A 19409-nucleotide genomic window follows, 5' to 3' on the forward strand; every position below is an offset into this window, starting at 1 on the left:
ACGTCCGATTAGGAGACTAATTAGTAATGCGGTGCCTACACTATTCGGTTTCTCCACGAAAACTCCACGGACATCAACAATACGTCGCCTTCGGCACAAACAACACACAAATGTAAGTAATCTTCAAATATTTGCTTATTTGTTTAGTCGCAAATCTGTCCAGTAAGTGCTGTGGACATCAGAATGGGTATTATAACTATTACTTTTGTGAACATTGCAGCTTATTGATGAATTACTAACTACCACACAGCCCACATTGCCAGCGATTGTGACTGAACAACTGTCGCGAGACCAAAAGGTAAGTATTTGCTGCATTCGATTATTTTATTATCCTGCTGTGATTTTGATCACCTTTCAAATGTGATGAGTGGTTGAGGTTAGACTGTGTTGTCTCTGACAGACTGACAGTGCAGCAAAATGTAAAGCAAAACGTAAGCGAAGTGAACCAGCAGCTGAGTTAGTACAGCAGAATGATGAAGATCAACCAGAAGAACGTCCGGCCTGTGCAGAACCCATGCAGGTAAGCAGGCATCCGTACTTGCAGAAAACAGACTAGACAAGCATTTCTTTGCTATACTGCTACGCTTATGTATGTCACAGTAAGCTTCATTTCTATAGGCAAAATGAGAACTGCTGTTGTCCAGTAGACATGGAAGAATCTCTGCTCTTCACAAAAGATGGTGAAGTGTTGACAGGCTTGTAGGCTGTCATTGACACGCAATCCTGGATTCAGGGAAAACTGGTTTGAGTTGATGACACAGCATGTCGATGTCAGCCATGTGTAAATGGTGTTATGCAGATTCACGTTTGTATCTAACGAACAATTCATGGTAAACAGTCGATTTAAGGAGAAGATTTTTATTAACGCTTTTTTACTAAGGGGGAAATTACTGCACTAGTTCACAGCAAACTTGCGCAGCATACTGAAAGATGTACATAAGAATGTGAAACGTAAAAACAAAGTTATCTGAAGGGAGGCACCTGCTCAGAACGCCAAGAAATTTGGCAATTTGATTTAATGTCTGAAAATTGGTTGTCATGTGTATAATTTCATCAACTGAAAAGCAGCCATTGCAGTGGATATACTCTTCCACCGTTTCTTCCTATATTTAAGGTGTTGACAGAGTACCTTCTATGACTATGACCTTATTAATGTCAATGCTATTGCAGGTGCAAGCAGCAGAATTGGAGGAAGAGGTGGTGCAAGCAGCAGAATTGGAGGAAGAGGTGGTGCAAGATATCGAGGTATACACAATGGAAATTCAGACTTGTAGTATGAAGACGGTGGCATGTCAAACAAAAAAAAAGTTCGGAAAAAAAGGTCGTAGTGTCGGAGTGCAAGCAAAGTTAGATCTGGTAAGCCGAACTTGTAAGATGATTGATGCAGCTGTACAGTTTCCAGAGGTTGCAGTGTCACCATTGACAGACCACACGTATGTCAAAAAGTCCAAAGTTGTTCAGACGGAAAGGTGTGAACCGGGACTTGAAGTTAACAGTAGTACAGAATTGGGAACATGTAGCAGGAGAGTGACTGAAGATCTTCAGCAGGAGGCTAATTGCGTTAGTGAGGCATCCACTAGTAGATCCTGTACATATACACCTCTACAGATAAAGGCTTGCAGTACCCCAGTAAAGCTTCCAGCAGAACTTCTTCAGACAAGCATGATTAGTGAATCCTCATTTTCACACTGTGGAAGTGATGACAATGACAAGGATCCAGACTGGTGCTACCCTTCTGACAGCATGTCAACCTCTGAGATGGAAGACACCATTGAAGAACTGGACGAAGATGAAAAAATGATAAGCGAGACCAAGTTCATTGTATTCGAATCGTGCCTTGATTCTCTACTCTTGAAACTGACATGTCCTCAATGCAAAACACCAGCAGTGGAAGTGGAAAAAAGATTGAAGATGGGTTCCTGTGTATTTGTGAGGGTGTCTTGCATTAGTGGACATGAGGTTCTAGAGTGGCAAAGTCAAGGTCGAATGCCAGCTGGAAATCTACTGCTTGCATCGTCTATACTTTTCAGTGGAAGTACATATGCCCATATTGCGTGGTTCTGTGCATATGTAGGACTGGAATTTATAAGCGAGACAACCTTCTATTCAATTCAACAAGAGTACTTGTTTCCAGTGTTGCAACATACCTGGACTGAGCATCAGAGGCGGCTGCTGGAAGATACAAAGGGCAAGGAAATCAGGCTAGCTGGAGACGGGCGATGCGACAGTCCTGGATACTCAGCAAAGTATTGCTGCTATAGTATGATGGACTTGGATTCAGGAAAGATCATCGATTTTGACCTGGAGCAGGTTACCACAGGAATTTCATTGGTAGCACTGGAGAAGAAAGCTTTCAAGAAATGTATGACTAATTTGCTGGATAAAAATCTAAAGGTACGACTGGTGGCAACGGACAGACATCGTGGGATTAGATTCTTGATGCGGAAGGAATTTCCAGCGATTGAACATCAGTTTGATGTGTGGCATATGTCAAAAAGCCTGACAAAGAAAGTATGTGAAGCAGGAAAAAGGCAAGGTAGACGTGAATTACTGCAGTGGTGCCATAGCATTTCCAATCATCTGTGGTGGTGTTCGGAAACATGTGAAGGAGATGAAGTTGTCCTTGAGGAAAAATGGTTGTCTCTGCTCTACCATGTTACAGACCGTCACAGCTGGAGTGGTGCAAAGAAGGTTTCCTGTTGCGGTCACGAGATGCCAGTGATAGACGGAGATGAGAAGAAGTGGCTCGAAGCAGATGATGCGTGTCACAGCTCATTAAGGAAGATTGTTACAAACCCTGCATTTCTTAAAGATCTGAAGCACATCACGAAGTTCTGCCACACTGGAAACCTCGAAGTGTTCCATGCATTACTATGCCGGTACTGCCCCAAATTTGAGCACTTCAGCTTTGCCGGAATGAAAGCAAGAATCATACTTGCCATCCTTGACCATAATGAGAACCACAACCGGGAACAAGCTGTTGTCTGATGCCCTACCACCAAGTCAGCTTCTAAAGGAGAGCTTCGATACAGAGTGGTGTACCCAAAGGCCAAACAGGAATGGGTGGCGAAACCAATCTTTGAGAAGCGAAAGTTCGACTACATTTATGACCTCATGTTAGAAGTGGTACGAGCCAAAAGAGGCATTTTAGAAGTTTCACCCATGTTGGTACCAACTTTGCCAAAGAATATAGCTAGATGTGAGCGACCAGAGAAGACACGGGTGATCGCAAAACACATTTCTAGATTTGGAAAAAGTAATTGAAAAAGCAAGGCGATCTTTTACAGTAGCAAGTCCTGCAGTTTACTCTGGTGCTTATGTATGTTGGTAGTATATGGTGCGTGTGGTGCTTACGTATGTCTGTAGTATATGCTGTGTGTGGACTAAACAGTGATGCTGAATGTTGTAGCAGTTTACATACTGGATTCGCGGAGATGTGTTGCTGTCTTCCAGTTTAATAACTGGATTTTGATTTGTATCGTACAGTTGTGTCAAGCATGTCTGGGTATAATGTCAATCTGTGGTGTTTTAAGTAATCAATGAATGGTGATATGTGAAAGTCATTGACCGTTTATTATGCAACTAGTAGTGTTTAGTTGGAATCTGGTGTGGCTGAATAAGAAGGTTTTACATTAACTGATTAATTTCTATGACTTCTTGTACTTGGTCACATTTGTGACATGGTGTTGCTGATGACATTGTTTTTGAAGTGTAAAGTTTATTTGGGTGAGCATGTTGACAGTGCACTGTAGGTAATGTGTGCCGGTTCATGAGGAGCCAATTTATGAAGAGTACATGTGAAAAGTATTAATGACTTTGATAACGGAAATCTATGCTTGCGGCCTGAAGACTGGGTATTAATATAATACAGGTGAGTAACCGTATTACTGACTTTCTGTGATAATGGAAATCTATGCTTGCGGCCTGAAGACTGGGTATTAATATAATACAGGTGAGTAACCGTATTACTGACTTTCTGTGATAATGGAAATTTATGCTTGCGGCCTGAAGACTCGGTATTAATATAATACAGGTGAGTAACCGTATTAATGACTTTCTGTGATAACGGGAATCAGTATTGATGATATAATGCAGGTGAGTAAGACTTAAACCAATTCATGCGTAAAAATGACTTAATGCGCATCATTACATTACAAGTGGTTGTTGCGGAGTTGGATTAAGTGCAGTGTTGTGTGGTGGCTAACCTTCTATCTAGCCCCCCACAGCCATGTACAGACCCTCCAAGTTTCACTTCTATCTTTGATCTGCTACCGATGCCAGTACTGTGTATTTTTAACATTCCTTAAGATCTCCTTTCAGTCACCAGTAGGGTGTATTTTTAACATTCCATAAGTCACCCCATGCATCTACCCCCACCATGTATTTCCATCTGTACTACCCACTCTGTATCCGGTATCACTGCTAAACTTTACGTACTATTTCCTCCTAGTCTCTGCACTGGCTTCCTCCATTGCAGCCAGCAGTGCCTTATATCTGGCTCAGTGTACAGATTCATCAGCGCTGACTGTTCATATTATACAAATATTTTATGTGCCATCGGAGATGTAACCAATGCTCCGATGTATATATGAATGCATAGCTCACTAAAATGTCTGTGGCTTTGGCTCGCATTGTTAACTTTTATATCAATTTTATTACTTTATTACCATGTCTGTACTTAAATATTTGTGTGGTGTCCAGTCTTGTTTTCCTAGTAAACAAATGTAAATAAAAGTAATAAATTATGATGCAGGTGATGTATTATCCTTTTCACTTTGACATTCAGCTTTTCACAAGTTTTGTACAGTACAGGTGTACTTGGCAAGTTGAAGAAACAGGGCTGTGCAGTGTTAAGTACCTCAGTATATGTAACCTATTTTGGTTTGCACAATAGTAAAACTTGGAGGCTATTGTAATTATTGTAAGTATTGTAATTTAAGTCATTTACTAAGTCACAGGCTGGTCTGATGGAAGACATTGCTATTGCCACAATGCTGAATTGGGTTGCTATTGGCATTGGGGATTGTTGGCACTATGTATAGTCAACGTGAGGAGCTGTGTTTGTAGCAGTGAATATATTTCCAATAGCATAGTAGAATGGAGCGAACAGCGTGTAGTGCATAATTATCTAGATATACTGTGGTACGGAACTGATATTACGAGAATGATGGTGAGTTAAAAACATTATTACGAGAAATGGTTAAATAGGTATGCATTGGACAATGTTGCATATAAATATTGCACATTTGGGTGTTGTGTTAAAGTAGTTTATGTGGTAGTTGCTTGAATGGTGTTGTACCATACATGTTTCAGTCAGATTTTTGGACAGCTGCAGTTACGATATATGGATTGACTGATTACTGATTCTTCGAAAAAGTTGGGTGTCTAGCATTAACATGATACATGTGAGTGGAAGCAAGATTTGTATGCGCTGAGTGTGGTGATGTGAGTGCAGCTCTGACTGCAGCTGTCAGTAGTGTTGTGGTGTGAATGGACCTCTGTGATGCTGGCTACCTTGACGAGGTACAGAGGCTTCAGACAATAGTTCAAAGTCAAGATTGACAATTGTACATTGTAACCAAAAGCCAGCTTTTATTGAACAGTGACACCATGTCTTTGGAGACATGGTATAGTATGTTGGATGAGTATTAAGATAAAATTGCTCTGGAAGGTATGACCTGAAGAAACATTGACATGGAATCTATGACATGAATAACTGAATATTATCTTCTACTGACAGGTGGTGTGCAAGAACCATCATGGTCAGATTTATCCATGGAGCGGTAATGTGTGGTATCCTGGCAACCTGTTATTTCATGAAAAAGTAAGTGGCCTGGCTGAGGTATTGTGCAAGCTTGGAACTGACTGGGACAGTAGTTCTCCAAACATCTACTAGTACTTGGACACTGAGATGGGCTGCAGCACTGGTTTGCAGTGACCTTGTGTAAGGTAAGTGAATTACACTTGTAAATCCTTCCCAAGAAATGTGAAATGCAGTGTCTGACACTGATCCATACTGCCTGATCGTAGCTAAACATAAAATGATGATTCTGGTCTGCCTTGTGCAAGACTTGTTATGTAACTGGCAACTAAGTCCTGAAAACTGTTTGATACATTCATGAGCAAGTGTATTTTTTTTTTTTAGCACTTGGTCAGTGTTATGGAAAGTGCACTGAGGACAGTCATTTGATTACAGATATCCTGTAATATACAAAGATAGTTACTATTAAGTGAATAAGATTATGGAGAGATTGCTCGCAGGACCATATAGAAACTTTTGTGATAGGTTCATAGGTTGAAACCTATATGCCCAAAGGCATTTATAAGACTAGCCAGAATGTGTTGGCTTTCAAGGGCCCATACGATTAGTTCCTGTGCCTCTGTCCAGCAGAGCCACTGAAGTGATCCCAGGGGTAAACTTTCTCTTTCCCATCCTATCAAGGGTTTTCTTGAGTTAGCAAGGAGCTCTGCGTAATGTAGATTGGAATCTTGTTACAAAGCATGGAAAGTCTCTGGGACATTCCAGCATGTTCTATTATTGTGGTGAGGTTTAGATCCCTAGAGCCTTTGGCTCGAGGGAATAAGGCTTTCTTTAGGTGGTGCATGCCCATCAATTCTGGGTTGGACATGGCCTTGTATGTCAGGCAGAGATCACCTCTGAGCAAACGTTATGCAACCAAGTAAAGCATGAGTTTCTTCACTCGAGCTGCATAGGGTATCTGTTTGAGGCCAGTGATCCTCTTGGTGAGGTGCTGCTTTAGTCTTTTTTCTAGCTGTTGCAGGTGTCTTGTAAGGTACATCCAAAATGAGGTGTTGTACTGTATGATGAGTCTGCGTACAGGGGCACAATGACCTCTTTTGATCTGGATGTAAACCCTGTTGTGATTAGGTGGGGGACACAGAAGGATGGATTTTCTAAAGACTTTGGCAATGTGATTATCAAATGAGAGATTGTCATCTACTTTGGTGCCCGGATCCCTTAGGCGTTTCGTATTTAGGGCACTTCCAGCTATGTGGAAGTTTGTGGTACTATGCACATTTTGACATTTAGCTTGAGGCCATGGTTTTGACACCAGGTATGTGTCTCAGTGAGACCCTTTAGTAGGATGTCCGTGTCAGCCAGTGTTTTTATAGCCCATGTATACCAAAACCACCAAAAGTCTTTCGAATAATAAACTAACAAAATCAGAATGGAATAAACTTCACAAGAGTCTTCAAAAAACACATTTATTCTAGCACCTGGGTGTAAAACACCTTCATGGAATACAAATTCATCTAAAAATGCTGTTTAAATACACATTTTTTATAAAAATTAAACTAAATATGTTCATAGATCAGTACTAGGTTAACTGCCCTTTTGGGCCGATTTGAAACTTGCCAAGTTAGCCCATGTGAGAATCAAACGCTGAACCTTGTGTTTTTAAGGTTAACACCTTAACCATTATGTCATTGTGTGTGTGTGCCTTCTGTGGAAGGTTGGGCACTGGGCTGGCAACTCGACACTGTAAAACTCCACTGCCAATCAGTGTGGACAAGGTGATCCGCTGTGGCAACCCCTAACCGGGAAAAAGCCGAAAGAAGAAGAATTATAGCCCCTAGTTTGCAGTTGTCTGCAAACTTGGGCAGCCATAGTACTCATGTACTTGCCTGTTCCTCGAAGTATATGCTGAACAGGAAGGGTCATGGCACTGAGCCCTGGGGAGCACCACTTGTAACCGGTTTCGAGTCACACCTAGCTCTCACAACTCACCATGTGTGCTCTCTCCATAAGGCAATTGGCAACCGATGTTGTGACATAGACGTTTATGTTCAGGTTGGTGAGCTTGTCTAAACAGGTATGGCATGAAATGAGAGGCAAACATTGTAACATTTCATCTTTATTGTCCATGACAAAATAGTGGCAACAGTAGTGAGACCTAATGTAACGTGAAGTCCTGCATTAACAAGACAACATCTTCCAAAGTTATGTATGCCCAGTTAGTAGAAACAGTCGCAGTTGTAGACATTCCAGTTATCTGTGCAGCATTTAGTTGTCCCTAGTTGGCTACTCTTTGGCTGCAACTATCTTGTGTAGTCTGCAGTGAGGGAATAGGCAAAGGAAAACATACCCGTGCTATCGAATGAGGAATTGCATGCATAAAACAAAGTTGTCTGCCCGGAAAAACTCACTGCTGTACTATTGGCAAGTTTTGTATGCAAGTATTGGGGCACTAAGGACACAGCAACAGACATGGACCCAGTTTTTGAATCAAAAACTGATATTGTGTAAGCAGTTAATGGCTGTCTGATCAGAAGCCCCTCCAGCAAGACTGTCATTTTCTGCAGTTCACACACTGTGCAGTGATAATTCAGATAATGGGCTGCTGATGAGGGCTGGGGAACCACAATTTCTTTCAAGTATGAATTGCAGGGTTTATATGTCCAGTTGTACAATAGAAGAAAAGTAATTGTACAGGCATTTGAATACCTCTTAAAAGCAAAATGCATTAGGGAATAGAAGCTTGTGTTTGGGTGAAGCTGTATGGGCATGTGAGGGCTGTTACACTGCTAATGTAAGTTTTAATACTGGTAGTTTTGGAAACTGTTCATATGAGTGTATTTCACCAGTAGACTTAAAATCGTTCTGAAAATAGGAATTCAGGAATGCATTTCTAGTGCCTTAGTTCCTTAGTCAGTCCAGGGAGTGATGCATATTACCTGCCTGGGGATACCTGTTGTCTGTGTACTGATAATGCACATATTTTCATGTGACAAGGTGACATGAAGGCATTCGCCATGGGCCACATCAGTTTCCTTGTAGATATAGTTCTTGTAATATGTAATCTATACTGTGTGTGCGTGTGTGTGTGTGTGTGTGTGTGTGTGTGTGTGTGTATATATATATATATATATATATATATATTTTTTTTTTATATCTGTGTACATATATTTATATGCGTGTGTATGTATGTATATATATATATATATATATATATATAAATAATGCATTTGCATATGTAATATATTTGTGTTAAAGCTGAAAACAAAAATCTCTGATATATGATGAATAGTGATGTGGCTTTTTATAAGGAGAAACAAAAAGGGTGTGTAAGCAGGTATACTTATCAAAATGCAATTAGACACTGCCCACTGTCTTGCAAAAGCCTCCATGGAACATGTTGTTGCTGTACTACATGTATTACTGTTTGCACACAGTGCTTTTCAGCATGGATCTACATCATGGTATGATCACACACTGGGCCACTTCACGTAAAAAAATCAAGAAATACACACCAGCAAACCTGTTATTGAAATCATGTAATAAGACATGTGTAACTGTTGGCATAATGGTAAACTGAACAAAAATGTGTACATGGGCTTTACAAGACTTCGTATAGTGAGTCAGCAGTGATTTGAGTAAGCAGATGATACCTGAACCTTAAGCAAGTCAAATTAGTATTTTTTGTCCATTAACTATTCTGTTTACAGCACTTAAAATATTGTGTGTATTTCAGGCAAACAGGATAGCCCAGAGAAAGTAGGTATTTTTATTTTACAAGCGTGTTTCCAAATACTCTGAACTATGCATCCCTGTTTCATGACAGGAAGCCATGGTGCTGCATAAATAAGTGTCCCACTGTTAGAAAGAAAAGGATAGAACTAGGAAACATTGGATGAGTCAAGTCCCCTGTGGTGAGGTGTCAATCAAAGCAACAACAGGTCAAATTACTTTTAGCACTTTGACAGCTTGGGAGGGGAAGTGTGAAGGGGAGGGAGATGATCTAATGAGCTATGGCTCAGGCATCACAAAAGAGTGCAAATTAGGATCTCTGTAAAGAAGAAGCAGTAAAACAAAGACTCCAAGTCTGTTCTTTGGCTTTGTCTCAGTTAGTTTTTTTAAGTAGGCATTTAACAGCAGTATATTTTAGTTGAAATTTGCAGAATGGAAAAACCTTTGTGTATGCATGTAAAATGAATGCAGTGACAGAAGTTTCTGAATAAAAAAGGCTGCGTGATGTAATGTGTTAAGGACAAACACTGAATTCTGGGATACATGGAGGTTTACAAAAATGTTTAACTTTCAGCAAGATGCTAGACCCCATGTGGCCAGACTCTTAAATTACATATAAAAATATTTAAAAACTTGTAAAGAGTCCCACAGTGGTGTTAAAATATTGGAAACATCTAAACATGATGAAATAAACATGTTTTTTTAGTCTGTGCATGCGGTTCTCCTTTAAGAAATGCAGAGTGCAAACAGCAATGCTACATAAGACATATTTGGAAAGAACTGAGTATGTGAATTTGATAAAGAAAGGATTTCAGGATGGATACTCTGCAGAATATCAGGGACAAAGGAAAAGAGGAATACTTATATTAACTGCTACAGGAACTCCAGCAATGATGCAAGAGGGGAAAAACATATTAGAGAGAGATTTGTAGTAGTAAGGGGCTACTGGCAAGGGATGAGGATTATGCTGGCATGTATTTATATTCCACCTAAAACTGGTATTTTGGAGCGGAAATAATATGGGGAGAAATATTAAGCTTTCAGCAGGGAATATTACTTGTAGGTAGGGAGTGGAATTTGATCTGCAGCAATGGAAATCTGGGGGGGCTAGAAGGGAAAATATAACAAAGGAAGGACAATTTCTGAAGAAAGTTTTGAAAATATTTGGTATGAAAGACATGACTTCAGTAGTAGAAACTCAGACAGAAAGTACATATTATTCTGAAAGATACAATAACTGGGTTACACTTGACAGAAATTATATTTCACAAGAACATGTACATTTAATTGAGAACTCTGATACACATCAAATAACTATTTCAGATCATGCGCCAACAAGTAAAGTAAATATGCAGGGTAATGAAGTAAAAATGAGGTAATGGCACTTCCCCACCTACAGTAGACATAAAAAGTGTACTTTTAAAAACTGTTAAAAAAGAAGGGGAGGCACAAACTTCCTGAAAAAACGCTGTGATGGCTGTAACACCTAAAGATGGTAAAGACCCATCTGTTCTAGCTTCATATAGGCCCCTTTCAATTTTAAACCAAGTTTATAAAGTGTCCATGTCTATAATAGTTAAAAGAATGGCAAAGGTGATTCCAAAATTGACAGATATGGACTGCTCCTCTCACTTCATAATATATTCCACCCAAAAACTCAGCAGCAGTTAAACAAATCATTTAAAATTACACAATTCAAAATAAGGCAGAATACGAATACAAAGGCTAGTCAATCTACTTACTTTTTTTTCTTTGTCAGTATTAGCAGAAACTTGATCACATCTACTTAACAGGTCACGAGCATTCCTGATTTCACCCTGGAACAGAATAGGACACTTTATGCTTGAGCAAACAACTTTTGTACTCAGAACATGTTAATATCTCCATTATATTCATACAGCTATAACTATGTATTTACACACACACACACACACAGTATGTGTGTATATGTTACAATACTTCAGAGGGCTGATATCAGTGCACACATGCAGGAAAAGTTAATAGTGTTTTAACCTCATTCTACAGCTAAAATTCAGGAAACAAATTTATTTTTTCAGTCGTTATATATTTTATTTTCCACCCATTTTGAATTGTCACTTAAGACAGGCAAACTTAGATTTATATAAAAGAAAACAAACCATAACAACATTGCCAGTTGCACACATTATATAAAGATACAAAAGAATATATGTAATGTAATCAATTTAACATTTCATAAATTAATCAATTCCTGACTTCACTTAAACCTCACTCCTGCTCCAAAACATTATCCTGCATGTATCGTTTCCAACAACTTTCATTTTTCCTATGTAATTTGCTCCTTCCCTATTCTAAAGATCCCATTTCCAGTTATTTTATACTTCAAATACAGTTGGATTAGACTTTGATTTCCACTTTCTAGTAATTGTATTTTTTGACGGCCACCAAAATTAAACTTAACAAGGCCTTGCTATGTCTAGGCAATTCAGTTCCTTTATCCCAGTTCAAAAAAGAAAAAGAAAAAGTTTCCTTAGTTGCACCCATTTGCTCACCCAATATTTTTGACAGAATACTCTATAGGGAATTTGTAAAGTAAACAAATTCATTTACACTCCCAAAATATATATGTTACCAGTTACCCCTTTCCTCCCCACCACACCTCCAACATTTCCCATCTACCCAAGGAAAAATTCTTTGGAGTCTGCTTGGGGTATAAAAATACCTATGCAAAGACCTCCAAACAACAATCCTAAATCTTCACAAGTTTGTTATATATTTGGGAGCCATAGATAAGCCCTCCCATTCTTTCCTTATGAACTGCTTATCCAATCCTGCTTCCTTATCTTTTCTAACCTCCACTGACTGATTATATCTATCGCACGGTATTTTATATGCCCTACTTGTTGTTATGTCTTTCAGCTTATCCCGGTTAGGGGTCGCCACAGCGGAACTCCAGTCCACTAATGTTTGGTAGTGGATTTTTACGTGCAGAGTTACCAGCCCTGATGCACAACATTCAACGAAGGCACGCCCATTCACGCATGCCTCCACACAGAAGACGTTCTAGCTGAGAATTGAACGGGACAACGTCTTGCTGTGAGGCGACAATGCTACCGCAGCACTACTACCACGGGGGGTTTTTTTTTTTTTTTTTTTTTATGTATGCCCTACTAATTACCCCTTTTTTAACAGCAGCTTATGTTCTAGATTCAATTAAAAACTGTACCAGAGCAGGTCTTTCACTTGGGATTCCTTGATCCCTTTCTCTTTGTCTATCCTCAGAAATCGATCCCTGATACAGAAGGCAGTTTATTGCCCACAACCCAAACGTCTTCTTGGTTTCTTCCCACTCCATTACATTTCCCTCTCTAGATATTTGTTCACAATACTTTGGTCCTTCTGCCAGTTTTCTCCTGTAAATTCCAACCCTCTCTTGCTTATTCACTGTACTCCTAAATGCAGTCATCCCTAACGGCAAAGTCTCCTTTCTCTATTATTTTATTAGCTTAGTTCTTAAAATACTTTCTGCTACTTTATGAATATAATATTCTGTGTGGCTGTTGCAATTCTCCTGAAGGATCTGCAACCAAAACCCCACTCTCTCCTTATTTCTTGAATGTCCTCCCACCTCATTGTCATCTCTTTTCACTTTGAATTACAGCTTTCTGCTTGTCATATGTATATGCGCCTTAACTGTGTAGCTCTAAAATATCCCCCCCAAGATCAGCTAATCCTAATCCACCTCCAAACCAAATGAAAACTGGGCAATTTAACTTAATAAAACAAAAACACAGTGCCAGCTGGAGAGAGAGAAAAAAAAAGTCACTTTAGCGCTTTCGTTCTTTTACTTATAGAACTTCCTCAGAACAAAATGAACCACAAATCACGAACATTTAAACCCTTTTTCTTATAACATCACTAGTCAATTATCCAATGTAAAAAATCACTTCATTAAAACATTAGTTAACATATTCTTATGTACATAATTTATAAACAAAAATAAAAAAAATGTTGCCTATATCCAGCTCGACTATGGTGCTTTCTACTTGGTTATAAGTTCATTTTAGCACCATTTTATCCTTTTGTGATGTTTAAATGCATTTATATTTTAACAGACTTTTAATAGAACAGTCTCATTTAGATGAGGAAAAACATCTGCACGTAAATAAACCTGCCACTTAAGTTCTAAGAACTCAAGATAAATTATTAAACTATTCAACAAAAAGGTCAAAGTCAACCTTCTGAATGACCAGGAAATAAAATTTGTGAAAGGAAATGAAACCCATACTGTGTCTTGCTAGAGCGATATTAACATCCTTGTTTTTGTAGCTCTAATATGTTCACTAATACGGCAACCCAATATCCATTGTAAAAAACAATGGCAAGAACAACAAATAGCCAGGTACTCTAAACCTACACTCTTACAATTAAACCTACCTTTAGGTTCAAAAACAAAAAAATTAAGATGTTCCACTTTGTTATTGTAAAGAACAACTTATCCCTCTTAACCCTTGCCACTTTCTCCTCTCATATAAAATCCTTCAACTCGTTATTAATTACTGCTCACAATTCCTCTAGCTGATAAAAATCTAAAAATCTGCCTGACCTGTATGTAAAAATAAAGGGACTAAAAACATTTTAACTGCATGCATCATGCTATCCAAATCCTTAAAGAAGGTTTTGTATTATCTTTTGTTTAGTCTCGTCACACACATACTCAGCTGCTTTAACAGGATCCTTATTAATCCATACGCAATTATTTTATAATATCATGTCCCCATAAATATGGGTATTTCTAGACCAATTCATGTGTGGGTACATGGTTTATAGCTAGAGCCTTTGTTTTATCTTCATTAATTTTATTTCCTGAAAAGACTTGAAACCATCTCAAGATATCCTACAACACTGAGATGTCCTTTTCTGGTTTTATCAGGTACAAAAAATTATCGACTGCAAATAAGCAAACTTTTTTTGATTACCATACCAATTATATCCTTGAATTTCTGAGTTTCTTATTTTCTTTGCCAATGGCTGTAAATATACAGGAAACAACAAGGGGGGAAGAGAACACATCTGCCTGGTTCCTCTTTTCAGACACAACTTGTTAAAAAAAAAAAACTCTCCCACATTAATTTTTGCCTCCTATCCATCATACATCCTTCTCATTAACCTTGTTACTGTATTAGTGCCATACTCATAAAATCCTAGACTAATCTATCAAATGCTTTCTCTGTATCATGACCCTCCAACAGCAGTATTTTTTTACATTCTGTTTCCCTCTGGATCATTATTGTTTTACTAAAAGTTGTCAAATGTTTGCCTCCCCTCCATCATCTTTGCCATTCTTTTAGCTATTATAGACAGACACTTTATAATTATGATTTAAAATGTAACTGGGCCTACATGAAGCTGGGTCTGATGGGTTTTTGCCATCTTTAGGTATTACAGCCACCACAGCTTTCTTCTAGGATGCTGGTCTTTCCCCTCCTTTTAAAATAATGCTAAGTAAAATCTTCCATATCTAAACTTCCACAGGAATACCAATTATTGCTGGAGGTTTTCCTGCAGATTGATTGTATGTCACTGTTTTATCTCACCACCTCCTAACTGTAAATTGTTGAGTCTCATTTACTTCTAACCTTGGCATACTTAGTTCTTCCATAAATATTTCCATTTGTACATTTTCTTGATTTCCACATTTCTCTATTATATACAGATTTTCATAAAATTTCTGAAATATCTCTAATACCTCTATAGGATTTCTGGCTACTTTTATTGTTACATGTTTCCCAAGTTTGGCAACAACCCTTTCCACTTCCTGTTGCCTATGTCATTGTGCTAAAAGGTTTTGTGTTTTGGAGTGATCAAAAACAATTGCTTAACAGCAATCTTTTTAAACTCATGCATATTATTCATACACTCCCTTATTTTCTCTTTAGTACTCTGCAGCTGGGCCTCTTCTATTGCTGTGAATTCTCCTTATTCTGCAATACTTTGACCTTTGTCAGCTCCTCTAAATAACTCCTGTCACTTCTTAACTGTATCTCTTTTTCTTTTATTTCTACCCTATTCTTTCATTATATCCCACTCACTAGCTATGACTTCCGAAGAAGTTTCATCTTCCCCAATAACTCTTGAAAATTTTCCAGCACCATTCTTTAAATTCCTCTCTTTTTAACAGGCAAGTAGGAAGTGCCAGTGTCTCATTTATACTTCATCACCCTGCATTTTATCTTATAGCGCATGATCTGAAATAGCTACTAGGTGTGCATCATCTATTTTAAATTCACATGTCCCTGCGAAATATAATTTCTGTCTAGTCTAGCCCAGTTACTGTACTTTGGGGAATAAATATATAAACTCTCTCTGACTTCCTACTACTTAATTCATGTCTTCAATACCCAATATTTTCATATATTTCTTCATAGATCTTCCTTTTGTCATATGTTCTAGGTCCCCCAGATGCATCCTCAGTGTTGTAAATTAAATTCCAGTTCCCACCTATAAGTAACATTCCCTGCTGAAAGTAGATTATTTCTCCCAAATTTTTAAGCTCCACAATAGCAGTTTTAGGTGGAATATAAATACATGCCAGTGTAATGTTCTTCCCTTGCCAGTAGCCCCTTGCTAGCACAAATCTACCATTATTATCTTTTTTCATCTTCTACCACTACTGGAGCTCTTCTAGCAAGTATAAGTAATCCCTTTTTCCTTTATCGTTGATACTCTTTAAAATATCCCTCCTGAAATCCTTTTATCAACTTAATATTCTAATTTATTCCCAAGTGAGTCTCCTACTGCATTGCTATTTACACTCTGCATTTCTTTATTTCAGTACTCTTTCCTTTTTCTCTATACCTGTGAAGCCATCCTTCATTCCAAAATAATATGATAAGAATTTATTATTCTCACCTGTTATAAATGACTTTTTAAATGTCTATTTCCAGCTCGTGTTACATGCACCCACTAAAGTTTAGCAAGTTGATCTTTTATGTAGTTGTTTCTTGCCTCCATTGGAACCTATGTCACAATTTACAAGATGTTTTCTTTTAAAGAAAACCTTCAAACATAAAAAACATAAAAAGCAAACACATCCCCAGAACACCCCATAACCTATTAAACACAAAAACGTATGTACATCTTCAAATAATGAAGTGTAACCCTCCTGATAGGAACCGTCACAAAGCGACAGCTGCACATACAGACAAAACCTAACCTAAAATTAAGGTTATTCATGCTAAGACGCATTACAGCCTATGCTCTTTCTTACATTAATTGCTGTCTCTTCTTGTCTTATCTTTATTTCCCTCTGAAAAACAGCTTGTATATTTTCAGAAAACATTAACTTTTAGCTCTAAAAAAGTGTTCTGGCTTTTACTGCAGCTTGTCTCAATGGAAACCTAGGAATAAAATGTACATCTGCCCTCAGCCACAGACTTCTTAAACTGAATATTTGCTAAGGAAAACTTTTCGTTACAGTTTCTCGTACTTGCTTGCCTACACAAAAAAAGTTAGATTTTACAGGATGGTCTACAAAAGAAAAGGTTGTTAAATCAAAAGAAAACTAAAGGTTTTGTTTCCTACCGCGTTCTCTGTAAATCACGATGAAAATTATGATCTTATCAAAGAATATATATCAATGTAAACTGTTTTGTGCGTTTTAAAACAAAAAGGTAGAACCGTTAGATATTTAGACATTTAAAAATAGTGCATATACACTTCTGTCTATTAGAATATATACATAGTAAAATATACTAGTGCATGTACATTTCTGTTTGCTAGAACATATGTAGGAAAATATAGTCACTTAGATGCATGTACATTTCTGTCTGCTAGCATATATGCACAAAAGGGTTAAACTTTCCTTAGTTAGAAATATGCAGGCTTGGCATCCAACTGTATGTATTATAGAATGTTATGTGCTTAGTACAAGCTTCAAGGAAATTTACAGATAGGAAACCAGGTGCAGGGAAACTTGTAAGACAGAAACAATTTCCCAGCAGGAAAGATTCCCTAAAACTTACGATTGTCACATAATTCACCTTGAAACATCCATCTCAACAGCCCATATTAACTTAAACATGCTTTTGTCCAGCCTTTCTTCTCTTTTTACACTGTAATGCCTACATGTTTTAAAACTAAACAAGGGAAAAAGGAACTTGCTTAATGTTTTTATCACATACAGTAATAACTGAAAATGCTTTACTATATGTTATGCAAGTTATATCATGAAATGTTTTATGCAAATCCTAGTAACAAAATTGTTTTACTTACAGTTTATTTTTCCCCTTCTCTTCCTTTTCCCCAAGTGTCCTTCCAAACATTAATCACATGAAAGGTGGTATACACTTTTCAGTCCCTACAAGTTTAACAAAGTCAACAAAAGTCCAAACTTTCCCCTTTTTCTTGCAAAACCATATTTCATCTCATTTATTAACTAATTCCTGTGTTGCTGCTTTTTTCCCATTCATCTCCATATTTTCCCTATTCATCTCCATCTCCCAACCCCAGATTCTGGTTCAAGTCCAAGAAACTCTCTATTCTTCTGGTTAACTCCTGTGCTTTTTTCCCCCATCTCTCATTTTCTTTTGGAACATTAGAAACATTTTCACTAGCAAAGTGTCTCTATGAGCTTTATTATCTAAAGAATGACAAGCCAAGTCTCTCTCTGCTTGCTGGCTCACTTTTTGTTGGACAAACTTTTATATTTCATCCTAAGCCAGTTCTGCATCAAAAAATGACTTTGATCTTTCAGGAAGAAATATTCTGAAAATAGGTGGATACAACAGCTTGAACCTCACACCAGACTCTCAACATTCCCTGACAGCCGAGATGCATTTGTTTGTGATCAGGCATAGTGTACAGTGAATAAGCATCTTCCACAAACATTCTATTGTCCCCAATATAAATATTTTGCCCTTCTGCCACAATTTTGTCAGGATCAACTCCTTCTGCTGTTACAATTGCGTCTATACTAACAGACGTCTTGGCTGCTTTCTCATGGCCAGATTCATAACATACACATGATGAGTCCTTTTAATTAGCAACTCCTGCTGTGGAATACCAGTCTAGATGCTTATTTGTACTTTCATAAAATTAATACAGCCTGATTCTTCCACTTTTTCTGGTGCAGCAGAAAATCTCAGGTTTTCCCTTTAATTTCTGTCCTCTAACTCGACCATTTTTTGAATAGTTCTTCTTGAGCAGCCAAATACTCAGCAAGCCTTTTCTTAATTTCGACCTCTGATTTTTGCAGGTTTATTAGTTCATCTCAACAGCTGTTTAAAATCTCTTCCATTTTTTCCAGCTTTTTTGCTATTTCGGCTGATATACTCCATTAATGTTTCCTTTATTTTAATCGAGATTACTTAAGTCAGTCTCTTGCACCAAAGATGGAGCTTGACCTGCTTTTTGCTGAACAGCTGCAGGATTCTTCTCACTTAGTTTTTTTCTCATCTTTTCTAGTTGATTTTCTTTCAGGTACTCTAAGTTTCTTCTTTGCTGGCATTTGGGCAGTGTACCTAGCAGGCGGCAACACTTTATTAAATCTAGTAGAGTTACTGGCCCCTATCTATCTAGTAGAGTTACTGGCCCCTATCTCTCAGTTTCTTTTTTCACACTTGGAGAGTTGAAATTAAGCTATTTATCAGTAAAGAGCCATCTTGGGTGAGAATACATATATATATATATATATATATATATATATATATATATATATATATAGTGGCATTTAAACAAGTTTTGATTTTTTTTTCATTTCCTTGCTGGAAATTAAGTGTTGTGTTTACTCACTTAGTCACCTGACTCATTAATTACTGTGTTGTTGCCCTATACCAAATCTGATGTTCCCCTCCATTTTTACTATGTATAACTTAGTTACAGTTACAGCAAAATTTCTGCAAAGTGTGTGGGCAGTCTGAGAGATAGTGGTCATTATTTT

At 37.8% G+C, this 19409-nt stretch overlaps 1 protein-coding gene across 4 annotated transcripts in view; it reads right to left on the reverse strand.

Moving 5' to 3' along the window:
* SFXN4 (sideroflexin 4) overlaps positions 1-19409 on the reverse strand; it is a 645242-nt gene that overhangs the window by 549498 nt on the left and 76335 nt on the right. For all 4 annotated transcript variants that reach the window (XM_044055982.1, XM_044055979.1, XM_044055980.1 and 1 more), the window contains exon 3: positions 11233-11307. In XM_044055982.1, the coding sequence (XP_043911917.1) occupies positions 11233-11307 (75 nt within the window). The remainder of the gene's footprint in view (positions 1-11232; positions 11308-19409) is intronic.

Source organism: Protopterus annectens, chromosome 14.part0, assembly GCF_019279795.1.
Source record: "Protopterus annectens isolate FY-2018-M chromosome 14.part0, PAN1.0, whole genome shotgun sequence".
Taxonomy (NCBI): Eukaryota; Metazoa; Chordata; order Ceratodontiformes; family Protopteridae; genus Protopterus; species Protopterus annectens.